Source organism: Bradysia coprophila, unplaced genomic scaffold (genome assembly GCF_014529535.1).
Source record: "Bradysia coprophila strain Holo2 unplaced genomic scaffold, BU_Bcop_v1 contig_350, whole genome shotgun sequence".
In the NCBI taxonomy this organism is placed as follows: domain Eukaryota; kingdom Metazoa; phylum Arthropoda; class Insecta; order Diptera; family Sciaridae; genus Bradysia; species Bradysia coprophila.
In genome coordinates, this window is record NW_023503608.1 from 3,316,514 (window position 1) to 3,331,954 (window position 15,441).

The 15,441-nt window shown below is 33.1% G+C and overlaps 1 protein-coding gene across 4 annotated transcripts in view; it reads left to right on the forward strand.

Moving 5' to 3' along the window:
- The window catches only part of LOC119080268 (calcitonin gene-related peptide type 1 receptor), a 72,735-nt gene that overhangs the window by 27,092 nt on the left and 30,202 nt on the right, over positions 1-15,441 (forward strand). For all 4 annotated transcript variants that reach the window (XM_037188525.1, XM_037188527.1, XM_037188528.1 and 1 more), the window contains 2 exons: positions 9,017-9,127; positions 12,766-12,872. In XM_037188525.1, the coding sequence (XP_037044420.1) occupies positions 9,017-9,127; positions 12,766-12,872 (218 nt within the window). The remainder of the gene's footprint in view (positions 1-9,016; positions 9,128-12,765; positions 12,873-15,441) is intronic.

Below are 15,441 nucleotides of genomic sequence, written 5' to 3' on the forward strand. Positions count from 1 at the left end.
TGGATTTATAATTCAGTCAGTATACAGTCGGTATTCTAATGGGAATACATAATTTATTGAAACTGTTCATTGTTTACGACGCAATTACATTAGTTTGTGGACGTAACCAACTCTATTGATATGGATACACATGAATGTAGCGATTACTTATGAACTTGATTATGATCGGGTATCTTAAATGACTTGCCAACTCGTTGCCACCGATACGGAATAATTGAAATTGGAATCGAAAGGAAACCAAATTATTACCTTGCTTGATACACGTAGACTTATCGCTGACAAAGACCCGTTTTACCACTGACATAGGATCATTTGTACTACACAATAACGTACACGGAGAAGGTTCAATCAGGTAAAGGCGTAAAACGTTCAATCAAAATGCGCCTAGTCAATCACTATTCTGAATAATGTAGACTATAATGTAAACACGAGTGCATTACATAAAGAGCTGGTATACTTCAAAGACACTTTCATGAACTGAATTAGAAAATCGGTTCTGTAATTGAAACTATCAGTTGACAAGCAATTTAGCTGAGGGAAACATCGCGTGTGAATCGTGTGTCAAGTTTGTTTGTTCTGTTCACCTTTTCCTTTGGCTGTTCTACTTGCAATCTATTTTTTTTAAATCTGATTTTTAGTGTAAAATCCTTTACTTTTGCCGATTAACCAGTAATTTATTAAATAGCCAAATTCAAATTAGATCCAATCCAACTTTACTCGCCTCATTTGCCGTCTTAAAGTTTTGGGAATATTTTACAAATTTCGATTGAATCGGTATTATGAGTAAATCGAGTAAATAGTAAATTAAAGCTGTGTCACTTTGCACTTACATTTTGTCACCAACAAACACATCAAAGGATTTACAGGTGGCGAGCGTATAATCGCTGAATCCATTACTTCGGTTGATTACACAACTTTTTATTGCCTGATAGAAAATCTTTTGCTTCATTAGTTTCAACATGGATTTTGCTATATTGAGACAACGTCAGCTTTAGCAGCTATAGTATAGCACAACGTAAGCTATAGCAGCTATAGTATAGCTAGCTCCACGCTAATTTTTGTCGTCATTGTTTAATAGATTACTAATCTTTTTTTAGAAGGTCGAATGGTTAAAACGAAGTTGATTTAGACATTATAATAAGATGACTGGAGGAATTTCAATAAGGTTTCTTTGGGAAAAGTTGGGATGAACATTCAAAGAACTAAATACAAATTTTGATGTGAAAAGTCGGGATTCGTTGCAGTAGTAAATTTTAGCTTAGAAACTTTTATTCCTTTTACATACATACCATAGTTTCTCAATCCACATAAAAGACTTCGTACATGTGATGTACGTACTTCGCACATGTTACGCACATTCATACTGATACTGCTGTCTCGCGCACATAAGTTTATGTATAATCGATCTATGTTTCAATGTGATTTCATATAGATTGTATTTGTGGATTGAATAACGTTGAAAACAGAAAAAAAAATTCTAATCTAAGTGCATCGGGTGTAGTATAAAATATTGTAAACAAATTTTCCTTTACTACTTTGTCGTAGGCGCTCTATACTCAAAGATTGAAGCAAACAGAGTAAGATATAAATAAAATATGAGTCTAAGTAATGAAATTCTAAATTATTTTGATTCTTTCCTACTAGCTTTCTGTCTGTATTAAATTTCTTGCGTATAATATGGTAGTCTAATATGATTGCCGGTATTATTGTTCTTATGTACACAAAATATTTGGTAATTCAATTTCCGAAATCATAATATAATAAACTTTGTGAATGGACGGTTTACATTTAGATCAATTTGTTCTTCTGCGTATTCTGGGCAATTTTACTTAATTTAACTTCAAAGTGTTTAAATCTTTTGAGAAGCTACAAAAAAAAGACGAAAGAAAAATGATAAACAGAGGTTCAGAAACCATTAGTGTGTTGCTTTTCGCCTGAAATTGTTTGTTCCTTTTTTGATGTTCTGCGATCCCTACCATTTTATCCGGATTAATAATGTTTTCTGTAATGTAGGATGTGATCCACCAATTTTTTTCTTCTTTAATATTTTCGGTTTATTTACATTCGTCTGATATTATTGTCGTTTTTATTATTCTGGCGAGGTTTCACACAAAAGAGCCTTCTTGAGGGAATATAGAACTATTGGACTATGTACTCGCACTGGTGAAAAAAAAGCTGAGCTTGCAATTTCTTCCTTCTTTTCGAGGGAAATTCGTTTTCATTTTGCAATTCAATTGGTTTTTTGGGATGGGTAACCAGACATACCTTGTATGGGTAATACATTACCTTTTCATATGACGATTTGAAGACGTTACCCAAAATGTTGGGTCACTAAACTGTCAAAATCACTAAAATGGACACTTTTCATGAGATGAGTGGGCTACCCGAACTCGGAAAAAACACGCTCCACCTGAGTCCACCCAGTTTTTTTTTCACTCAAACTTACAATACCTAGTATCAGTATCAGTAAACTTCATCATCGGTCATTTATCTCATTATCTTTCGAGTTTCGATATCTCAGCCCGAGATTCTCGGGTTTTAAAAATTCGATTTGAGTAGAAAATTAAAACTACTCGTCTGGTATCGAAAGCCAAGAAAAAACCTAATGTGAATGTGGTTTTATACTGAAGCGGATGTTAACATCACCGAAGTAAAACATCTGTATTAAGATCTGTTATTTTGTTTGTATTTGTTACACACCAATACGGTGGAATTCTATACATCTAATAATTCTTTAATTTACTTTAGGTGAAAGAAAGGAAAACATTTTGTACCAACTGTTCCTCTGGGCTCACGGGGTTCACCAATAGAATTCTTCCTTTTACAGATATTTTAAATCATTAAATCAATTTGATAAAATATTAGAAATTCGAATTATATTTATAACGCTCATCCAAAGATAAATACCGCTCGAATATTACTATCCAAAAAAAAAAATGTCTCCCACACGTAATAGAAAAAGATGACGAATTCGTGAAGGTTATAATAATTGAAAAGAAAAATTAAAGATTTGACCTTATTTTACATGTGCAGCAGAAAATATCAGAAAATAAATAAATTCGAAAAAAATCGTCTGACGAGTGGTATTTCGAACTCATAAATTCGAAGTAAGCGCATTATTTTCTGCGCAAACTCTCATAGATTGCACTAGACCCTTTTTGGTGAATTTAATTAATTTTCCTGAAAGTAAGACTCAACAAATCTTTAAATCATGCTACAAATCCATAATTCAGTTAAAACCTTTAACAGACACCATTGAGATCATATCTAGAGAAGAGCCAGATTCGATAAGACTTAAGCCGGAAAATCACTCCAAATCCTAAAATTTTATCTGAAATCTGATGTTACGAAACTTTGAAACCAACAATTTGTTTTCTTGATTTCAATCCCATAAAGAGCAGAGGAACGTGTGACCTAAATGATTTTTTTTACGTTTGAGAGAATCTGTGAATAATTGGGTGGCTGAGCATAATGGTCCTTTTCATAAGGTTAATAGCGAAAACTTTTGTGTTAGCATTTTGCTGCAGAGATAGAAGTAAATGTAAGATGAAACAAACAAATTTATTTTATCGCGAAAAGAATTATAATTTCCAATTTGCAGTTAAATGTTTTTCATTTGAATATGAATTTGGAGATAGACTTTTGAGTGAATATAATCCGGTAGGTTATCGACTTGAACCGAATTCACGTGCCAGAAAATTAACTTAATCCGCGAATTAATCAACGCAAATTTATGTTGAATGCTCAGAGATTTAAGGCTTTCAGCATTAATTTTCCATGAAATGGGAGAATGATTTTTCGGCATGCGTTAATATCCAAACCGTGCTCCGACAAAAAATTATCGAAAAACATCTCGCTGCTATTCGATCAACGTTTCGCCAAATAGATATTTAACAATCATGAATAATTTCACACCATGGAACTAAACAGCATTAGTTATCAGCTTTCGTTTGTTGATAAAATTTTAACTGTACCATTGTTAGACGCTTTAGTTATGTAGAATTGTAGCTTTTTATAGCCAAAGTTCAAAATGTGTTAATTACAGAGATGTAACTGGTTGTGTTGAGATGTGTTTGATGCGTTTGAGTCTGCTCTACTACCGATAAAATATAAAGTTTTTAATGAATTATTCATAGTTGCTAATTATGATATTCGCTCTTAATGAGTATTAATGGGAAAATTTTCTTCTCGTTAAGACATTTTATCAAAATTAAAACTTGATATCAAAACCTATTTCATGTTGATGAAAATTGTTTCCAAGAATTTTAATTTATCTTCGTTGTGGAGGAGATGAAACTACGTATATCCATATGATATATAGCACAAGGAATGGGAATATGTAACATCGTAAAAGAGTTTACAATTAATATAATTAATGAACATGTATGTTACGAAGTGAGCATTGTGTTACGCATCAGGAAAATTGTTTTTTACGTCTTACTAGACAGTGTTCTCAATCTGATACGAGAACATGTATACACATACTTGTAAAGCATCGTAAAAAGAGGGTAGATCCACATTCTGAAACAAGCAACAACAATAATTACTAGAGTATCATGGCTGTAAACTTTCAACTATTAATGTTGGTTGCGATGTTATTTTTAGTATGAATAACAATTTACAGACACTACCCCTTCCTCGATAGTTTCCATTCTATTTTTACGACTTTAATATTTTTTGATGAATCTCAAGAAGTATAACCGTGCAACCGACAAACCAATAAAACATGAAACTTTCGCTTTTAGTTTGAGGTATCCATCCGATCTTTTAAATTTAAATTTATTAAGGTAAGTTAAGGTAAGGTAAGAGGGTCACCCGAAAATGAAGCATGCCATAAAATTTTTTCATTTGAGTTTGTCATGTTCAATTTGCAACGCAGCAGATTCTTACGGAGAGATAAATATAAACGGTGGCAAGATGCTGCAGAAACCTCTGGTCCGAAAACCATTCAGAAAGAGAGAGTCATCTATTATCGGCAACTAAGATAGCAAATAAGGAAGATATGTGAGAGGTTAAATTTAATGAAGTACAAGATTTTTTGCTTGAGATACAGTTAATGTGAGCCAAACTGGGTTTTAAATTTCTTTCAAATTGGGTTTTAAGTTTCCTCCAACAGCTTTACCAGCTGCCGTAAAAGGACTCAAGGCTTTTTATCGTTTCGAAACTTACCAATTATTGGCAAAACATGAATTTCTGAGGCTTTTTACTCTGGTAGACAAGTTATTGAAGTATGAAAAGCTTTTTATCGTTGTAAAAGTTGTCAGAAATGAATGCCGAGTTTTTTTTTCAGATTTTGTAACAATAGAAGCAAAATTGAAAAGACAAAAATCTGAGGCTTTTTCCGGTCATTTATACAATTTTCGAGGATGGAAATGGGGAATTTAAATTCAGTTTTTGTTCCGCAGCTTGTAAAATTATGTAAATTTATGGGGAATTTCATTCATTTGGTAATGATAGAAAAAAAACTCGATTAAAGATCATGAAATATATCAAATATTTGACAATCAAAATTAATGGTGTTTTGTCCCATTAAATCGAATTTACCCTTAAATAAATCAAATAAAAAAATTGTGAATCTTGAAGAAGAAACGAAACTTCCAGGAAGTTCTTATCTGTTTTTCAGTTCTTCTGATTATATTCTTGACCCGAACAAACCAATCTAATCTATTTGGATGTCACAATATAAATGACGTAAATAACTCAAATACAATTCAAGTCTTTGCTCGTGCAAATTTCACAGGAAAAATCATTTTAAAATCTGAAACAAAATGTAGTCAATACTTGCCAACGAAAAAATGTATTAACTGAAAGCTGAAAGTAATATCCATCGGAAATACAACACATGAAATAAATTGAAGAAATTCTTCCCATCAAATTAAGTTAGGCATGATTCGATTACACACCGGCCTACATTATATACAATATATAAGCCACTGGTCGTAACATCATATCCAGAATAATAAATAAAGTTATGCGAGGGTCAGGAAATTCTTTATCGAATTTCAATAGAAAGTTTTCTTCGATTGCCAGTCGATACATCATATCATATCGTATCATCCATGTATGGTCTGTGTGGAGTGTATTGTATATCCCACCACCTTACATAATATAGAGAAAATGGAATATTAAAAACGAAAAGGAATATGAACTGAACAAACGGAACGTGTTGTTCATCAAATGAAAATATAATTTTTATGGCAATTTCAGTATGCTCCTTGCTCCTTTTCTACCGTATTTATATTCTCAGAATCAAAAATAAAATAATTAAATTGTCGAATAAAAGTGAATCGAAAAAGAAAATTTAATTTTCCTAATGCAGCCAAACTAATAAAAAAATGTTCTCCTTTTGGTAATAAGAACCGGGGTATAATAACAACGACGAGTAAATTAAAGAAATGTAATTAATTCTTGTCTATTATACAATAATAAAGTCACGAGACTTTGTTTAATAAAAACGAAACGAGAAATGCAATTTCGAATGCTGAACGTAATATAAGAAATCCATTTGGAATATTTTATAACGTGTTCAGCATACCGTGCAGCGTGAACGAAATGACACATGCATAATTAAACTCTCAGTGATATTAGTTTCTATTTGAATTTTCTCAACATCAAATCCCGTTGGAAATTTAGCATTGAACTTAAGAAAGAACAAAGTTTGAATAATGAAAATGTTTCGCAAATATAAGCTCGCAATATTATTGATTTAGTGAAAATTATAAATATTCAACAGTTAAGTGATTACATTGAATCAAAGGCTTAAAACACAATCCAGCAGCTATCACGCAATAGCATCTCATAATAAGCGAAGGAATCTTTCACCGTTTTATGTAGATTTCAAACAAAGATTCGTTTTACTTTCGTACTTTCGAACAGCTCTCAATGTTTCGTAATTTGCAAGTCAAAACGATTACCAATTTCAAACATTTTATTTGTGTGCATCCATTTTCATTATAGAAAACATATTCGCAACATTCTAATGAATTAAATTACAATGTTGTCGACACCGTATTTAGAGAGAGAAAAAAAATCATGTAAAATGTGCTGTGTGTGTACGTAGCTCTGGTGATACACGATGACTAGCGTGTTGATTGGATTTTAGATTTATAATTTTCGATACGAATAACTCCGTCGTTATGCTAAAATATTCTCATGCTTTTGATCCTTTTAATTAAAGCAAATTTAATCGCATTACTGCGTTGTAATTTATGGATTTACATAGTATGGCTTAAAGAGAGAGTTTAATATCAAGTCCTAAATTAAACAGTAGTTTGCGTATCAAGTTGTGGGCTGAGCTTTTCAGAAGTATTATGTCTATGGGCAAAGTAGATAAAAACGGACTCGTGCTGGAAGAATTCACTTGAACCATGTGATCTAATCTCATACACAAGAAAGCATAAAAGTGCTTTAACTTGAATAGTACGATGATGTCTTTACTTTCTTCATTGTTTTCGTTGTCCATTTGCACAATTTTTCGTTTACCGCACCTAACTGTATTGTTACAATTTATCGTGTTGAAGTAGTAGATTATGTTACCAGTTTTATAAAAAGTGTATTTTATGACTCGTCGTAAAGAGTGCATGAGTGCCCTCTACAAAATCCCTTCGCTTTATGCCTTAATTCACTGTAACATATTACTGTCAGTGCTTGAGAGTGTTATGACGATAATCAAGAGACCTTTCAGGCATCTGACGTCGACATAATTGACGGAAAAGGCACTGAACTTCGGTTAATGTGGTCTTATATAGCAAAATAGTATAACGTTAAAACGAATGAAGGCGAACATTTTTCGTCAAACACTTGGCAAAAAGAAGTAATAAATGCTCAAACTTAGGACTAGTGCCGAATAAGTCAACTTGGTACATATAGTGTCATCACTAAATTCCAAATAATTTACTTTAGCAACTGATTTACCCAAATGTAACGAAATACCAAAACTCTACTGCTTAAGCTGGCTTCTTTTCCAATTGTTCACAAATTCATTTTCTTTGAATCCTAACAACTGAGCTGTTCTGATGACTCTACCGCATTACTTTGTATTATAATGTCTGATATTGACATCAAAAATCTCTGACTGTTGTTGCCGTTGGCTAGGAAACAGACAACCGGATCACATACATCGCTTTTTTGTGTTTGCAAATATTTTCAATTTAAACAAATTGAGGAAAAATACTCCAGCAGTTATTGTATTGCTGACAGGGAAAAGCTGCTATTAATGTACAGAAATTCACATCATGCTGTACAGAAAAAATAGACCGGAGATAAAAACTCAATCAACATAAGTGATAAAAACATTCCGGTCCCCGATATCCAACATTTATGGTAAAACGTCAAATTTGATTAATCGAATCTTTTTGTGTGGTTTGTACTTATACATCAGAAAGAGAACTCGTTGATGTCAGTTCGTTTAAATATAAAAATTTTCTATCCTCTTAACGCAGTTTCCGCTCTCGTAACTCTGTGCTGATGCCAATACAGGACATTAATAATTTTTTTTTTTATATTTATCAAAAGGGTCGATATTGATGCGAATTGTGAATGTTGTTTTCGTAACCTAATTATGTTTGGGTATACGGTATGAGAAAATGTACCCTGAGGATTACCAATAGAAGTAGTAAATACAGTAAATATATACCTGAAAGCTGAATAATGGTTTTTATCAGCATCAAGTTCTCTATTATATACACATATACATGCCATTCATAGCCGCTAGCACGGCAGCGTTTTTGTTACCCCATTCCCTACGTCTGTTTTTCCGCCAAAATAAATTCAACAGCCGAAAATTCACTCTATTTGATCTGTGCACCTAGAGTTCGGTTGAAGATAAAACCAAAATATTTATTTAAAAAGGAGGAGAGGCATGGCAGGAATAAAAAAAAAGTTTTCCTAAACAAACAGTTAAACAAGCAAAACAACAACCGAAACCGCTTTTATCTCATTTTCAACATCATTTTCGTCTAATGATGTACTGTTGATATAAAACATTGCGAATTTTTTATTTTGTATTGTTTTTCAGATAAATACTGCAAAGGCACATGGGATGGATGGTCATGCTGGCCAGACACGAAAGCAGGCTCATCGGCATACACACCATGTCCTGAATTTATAACCGGATTTGATCCAACACGTAAGTTCAGTTTTTTGATTATTTATTTTGTTGGCGAATTGGAGAAGTTTATATTGAACAGAACAGAATTGAACCGCGCCAAAGAAAATCTATTAAAATTCAGTTTTTATCGATGATTGAAATATTTAATTATAACTGCTCGTTTGAGTTTGATTTTAAATCGTTCGATAAAGAGTGAAAGAAAACGTCAAGACATAGAATCGATTCCTATAACGTTAGAATTGGCTCAAGGTTAAAAGTTTCATAAATTTTTATTTAGATCACGACTTGACTGTGTCTCGAATGTTATCACTTTTTATATAGTTTGGAGTAAATCTCTGCGGAAACTCCATAAAACGACTATTAAAATCAAAGCTAAACATCCGTCCACTTAACACACCAGAAGAAAAATTTCAATTTTATATCTTTGCCGCATTGAACACACAAACAAAGACAGAAAAAAATAACATTCAATTCGATGCCATTATTTGTTTCGACGTTGATATGTACAATATACACAAAATACAACCAACCAGTCAATGGAGAGAATGATATGCTCTGCAAATTTTATTTTTGTTCTTTCTTTCTCAAATATTTATCATTATTATTTAAGAAAACATTCATCATCGTGAAATGGCTCTCGTTCAATTTCAAGCGAAATAGACAACAACAAAAACCCACACGGAAAAACCCAAAACGCATATAACAAATTATAACATAAATTTTCTTTTATGGTACACATAGAAGCGTTGCGTTGGCATTTCGGATGGTAATGCCATAATCCCAAAAGTACTTCAAAATAAAAGAAATTGGATTTATGTGAACTTTGACCGTTATGCACATAAAATGTTGGCTTATACTATAAGTTATAGGTGACACAAAGCAATTTCAGTGAGGAAAACAAATTGTAAATAATAAAAGCCGATTCGTGTCAATAAAATTAAAAAGAAAATGTCTTGAGATAAGTGTTGTGATGTAACAATTGAGAAGGTATCACCACATAACCATATACCTTATAGAAAACTCCATTTTGCTATCGACAACCACGAAAAGAACAAGCGATAACATCTGGCCAGTGTTCGCTTATACATATTTATAGTGGAATGATAAAAATATTGAAGTGATAGATTCTGTACCAAACAAGAGATAACAGTTGCTGTAACAGATTTAATGATTCTGTTACTGTATGCCTGCCAGCCGTTTCTAAAAGTTTAACGACATTGTGATCTTTGGTCTTTCTTCACTTGGCAAACAATCAATTTTCTCAACTCAAGCTATGCTTTTTGTGTGCAACGTTACATAAAATGAACTGAGAAGACCCACAGAGCTTTTCTCCTCAAAACGAAAAATACCTTTTGATAATTTGAAGAAGAAAAAAACAAGAATAGACCGGCTGAAGCCTGGTGAGGTCTTTTTTCATTTTTTTTCAATTTCTGTTTACTACTAGCTTGGTACTCATTCAAGTACCACTTTGGTATTCAACTACCAAATTTTGGAATTATAAATAGGCAAGCAAGCCGATTAATTTCATCAGTCGGTGTGCAGCTCTCAAAGAGTAAACATATCTACAACATCCGTATTAGTCAACTACCATGTTGGTAGTCAACTACCACTTTGGTAGTCAACTACCACTTTGGTAGTCAGTCAACTACCACTTTGGTAGTCAGTCAACTACCACTTTGGTAGTCAGTCAACTACCACTTTGGTAGTCAGTCAACTACCACTTTGGTAGTCAGTCAACTACCACTTTGGTAGTCAACTACCAAATACTCGATTTATAAATAGACCAGCAGGCCGAATAATTTCGTCAGTCGGTGTGCGTCTCTCGAGTAAGAAACATCTTTGCTGCTAAATATTTTGGGGGTCCAACTACCAACAACTACCAATCTTTCAAATTGCAATGTCTGCTATGAGCGATTGGTTACCAGATAACAAATAATAATTGATTTGCCTGGTGTTGGTTTGTTCATAGTAGCATTGCAATTTTAACTTTTATCAATCACATTTTATTTGTGACACAGACGGACGGACGGACGGACGGACGGACAGACGGACGGACGGACGGACGGACGGACGGACAGACGGACGGACGGACGGACGGACAGACGGACGGACAGACGGACGGACGGACGGACGGACAGATGAAGTGCCCACAATAGGTCTTTTTTTCCTATGGAAAAAAGACCTAAAAACAGAGGACTCCTGAGGGCATTTACCGTATCCACTCCACTTTTGCTTTGTTTGGTTGGTTTTGTTTATTATTCTCGCACAAAATTACTGAACAAACAGAGTAGATAATTTGATGTATCTCGTGTAAGCATGACGCTTTTCTTTAGGTTCTCGTATGAATTGTTGACCAAGGTTGGAGGAACATTAACGTTACAAATGAAATGGCTGGCTGTTGTTATTTTTAACGTAATTTTCAATTCCCATCAAAGATTTAACACAAAGGTTACAAACAAATTACAAAATAGAACAAAAGAAAATGAAGCTGCCCTTAGTGCACCAACGTTGAAAATTAGTTATTGCATAGTACCAGTGGCAGTGCTGAATGACGAGTTTTTCTGCTCGGTTGGAAGAGTATACCAGTTTTTACACTCAAGAAACCAAGATTTTAGACATCATAATCCAATAAGTTTCACAAAAAGAGTGTCCCAAGAGTTTTCATTCATTTGAGTCTGTGAGCTTTATTCAACAAAAGTTTTCACAAGTTGATTTTAATCGATTTTTCAACTTTTCCTTCCTTGTGACGTAAATATCCATCACATGCTTCTATTTTCCCTAGAGTCGAAAGTGGTTTATTACAACCCTAGGGATTTAAAGTAACCTGAATTTAAGCTCAAAAGCAATGTTAACGTCGTGTGTATTTTGTTGATCCGAGGTGAAGCCGAGACTATTAAGTTAAAAATAACTTATGGAAACGCCTCTATTTCTCCAACGAATCATACAGTTAAATTTAAAATGTTTAATGAACTTACAACCACCGACGAAAATTTCGAAAAACAATTTACTATAAATCGTAGCCGGTGGATAGAACCTGTGAATAACAGTTTTCCAGAGTAAAAGCATTCGCAGGTGTAATGCATTTCACAGAAAACCTTAGTTAATTTTGAATTACAATTATGGACTAATGTGCCTTTTGAATATAAGTTAGCGGTAATTAAATTACAGTTTTCAATAAAATACATTTCTCCGTAAATTGGATCGCTCAATTAAATCGACCTGTATATACACGGGATATTACGGCGCTGTTGTGTAGTTTTCCACAAGAAAAAAATGTATTTTTTTTGTTAAAGTTGTAACTATTTATCTTGAATCAATTATTTTCAAAGTTTTTAGAATGCAGCCATCTGTTCAAAGTCGTTCTTGTGTTTTTATATATCTTTTGTTTTGTAGAATAATTTTATTTCACTGAGATACAATGCACAATTTTATGTTATGGTTGTGCAAATAAACACAAGTTTGTGGAAGAGAAAAACTTTTTCAATTTTTTTTAGATGAATTGGTTGGTAAAACATCATCACTGAACCAAATTTTAATCAATACTGTTAATTTGCTAATTTAACCAAAATATCGCCTATAGAAACTAAGAAACGTTATAATGCTTATGAAAAGTGCACTTGAATATTCGTTCAACCGTTGTGTTTTATTGGTTTCAGGAACTGCACACAAAGAATGCGGTTCGGATGGTGTCTGGTTTATACATCCAACTTCAAATAAAACATGGTCAAACTACACAACATGTGTAAATTTGGCCGATTTAGAGGTAATTGAAGTTTATTGGCTAATTGCAAGTCTTTTAAAATTATGATCAATTTAATCGCAGCAGTAGTTTCACATAAAATTTATGCAAAAAGCAATCTAATCTACTCACAATATGTAGTCAGTTAGCACTGTTTATAATTGAGTTTTTGTTTTACATTTTAAAAACAACAACCAATTTCATAATCAATTTATATCCGATTTTTTGTGCACACATGTTCATAATTCGCATGCATTTTAATTAATTAGATTGATTATGAATTCATTGAACTAATTTAATTATGAATTTTCAAATAGCACCACGGTTTAGCATATCAATATTGGCGGTGTGATAATAAATGCACAAACGGTTTGTTTTGCAAAACTGAAAACAAAAGCGTACCAGCAACCACACCTATTATAGATCACTTCCACAGATAGTTCAAAATCGGATAGTTGATTTCGACCTAATACAATGTCCTCATTCTGTACAAAATAGTCATTTACATGCTTTTGTTTTCCCTAGGGAGGAAAGTGGCTTATTACACACCTAGAAAAAAACAAGACAATTGGTTTAGGTTTCAAAAGCATGTAAAATCCATTACATTACTCGGGATACAGGTTGAAACGTCTTGTTTTCGTATGTTTATTGACGTAGGATTCGCCTCGGATTAACAAAATTCACACGAAAACTCTTCTTTTCAACTTTTTAACCCTTGCTATGTATTACATAACAACGGATAAAAAGTTGAAAAGTCCAGTTTTCGTGTGAATTTTGTTGAAGCCAATAAACCACTTTTATCCCGAGTTTTGTAATGTGGATTTCACATGTTAAGGCAGTCGAAAGTTCATGAAATTCAATGAAAAGAACGATTTTCGACCTGCAATAATAGTTATTTATGCATCACAATGTGCATAATTTGCAAAGTTTATATACACTTTATATGTTACATAAGTCGTTACATGACACACAAATACACATGTAGAGCCTAATAAATTACTTTGCACTCGATGTCATAAATAACCGTTACGAAACTGTTTTGGACGATTGATTTTAGGTAATTTCGTAAGTCGTATGAAAGAGATTTTCTAACAATCTGTTGAAAATACTTAGGTTGACCCGGTTATTGATAAAATCATGACAGAGTAAAGTTAACCAGGCAGGAGCGCTTGTTTTACTAGGGACCTGAATAATCTAGTAGCCCTACATATTTAGCGAATAAAATTTTTCAATTTATGTCAGTGTTCATTTGAGTTCATTTTCATACAGTGTATTAGGTCCCTTCTTTGACGTTTCGAAAATGAACCGTTCCTGCCTGGTTTATTTTACTCTGCCGTGATAAAATTGACAAATTAAATTTTATTGAAATTTAGGTCAAAAGAAGTACAAGATGCTATGATAAAGCGAGAAACCAGATTTCGTGAAGACAAAATCTGTTTCTTTTGTTTTAAGTATCGATCAATGTCTGATACCAAATATTCTTCTTCTTTCACCTGTTGCAGACGGCAATAATCTAATCAGTATTATTATCGGGTCTATTACTTCCATCGATCAAAGTATTTTTAATCTGTTGATTTCAAATCTTGTACTTCAATTTTTTAACATGCATCTTACTATATAACGGACCTTATCACCCAGAGCTTGTCATTATTTTTACTATGCTGGTGCATGTAATAAGGCTATTACATGTATAGCCAATAGCCTTTACATCACTCGCATAGTAAAACGTCGTACTACACACGGAAAATAAAGTGATATCTCGTATCACGATGAGTAAATGTACCTCGGGCTAAAGCCCTCGGTTACTTTTACTCATCTGGATACGAGATATCACTTTACTTCCCTTGCATAGTAATGTACTATTATTGCCTATCCACCCGGAATATTGTTGTTACACGTACATTTCCCACTCGCGGAAAACGATCGTTACATGTGGGAACTTTTTCATTACATCACAAGTGAAGGAATATTCATATGAAAATTCATTACATATCAGGAGATTTTCATTACATACCAGCAGAATTTCATTACTTATCAGCAAAAATGTATCACATAAAATGTTCTTTAGCACTGAAATCGAAACAATGCTCGCGATGTTATTTTAGTTTTAATATCACAAACTTTGTCACTTGAATTCAGTGCACACCAATCTAAGCAAATTCATTAAAAACTTTCGAAAAAAAAATACAAAAATAAGTGACGGCCATTTTGTCTATAGCCATAATTTCAATTTTTTCAACTTCGACGAACACCTACGGCCAAACAATTTTAATTTTTGCATTTTTCACTTATTTTCAAAAACAATCAACACTTTTGTCTTTATTATCATGTATTCACTTCACTTCACAGCAAAATTTATTGAACAACCACCAAAATCGACAAATATTACGCAAAATATGAATCTAGCACTTCACAAAAACAAAACAGTCGAAGTAGTTTGTCAACATGTCATCAAAACAGTAGTGTTGCCAGTGATGCTTTCGGGATTAATGTTAAGAAGAAGTGTGAGCCGATTTCATGAGCAGACTAGATTCGTTTATAAACGTTTCAATGCAACAACAGATTTTTTTTGTTGGTTTTTTGCTATCGGTAT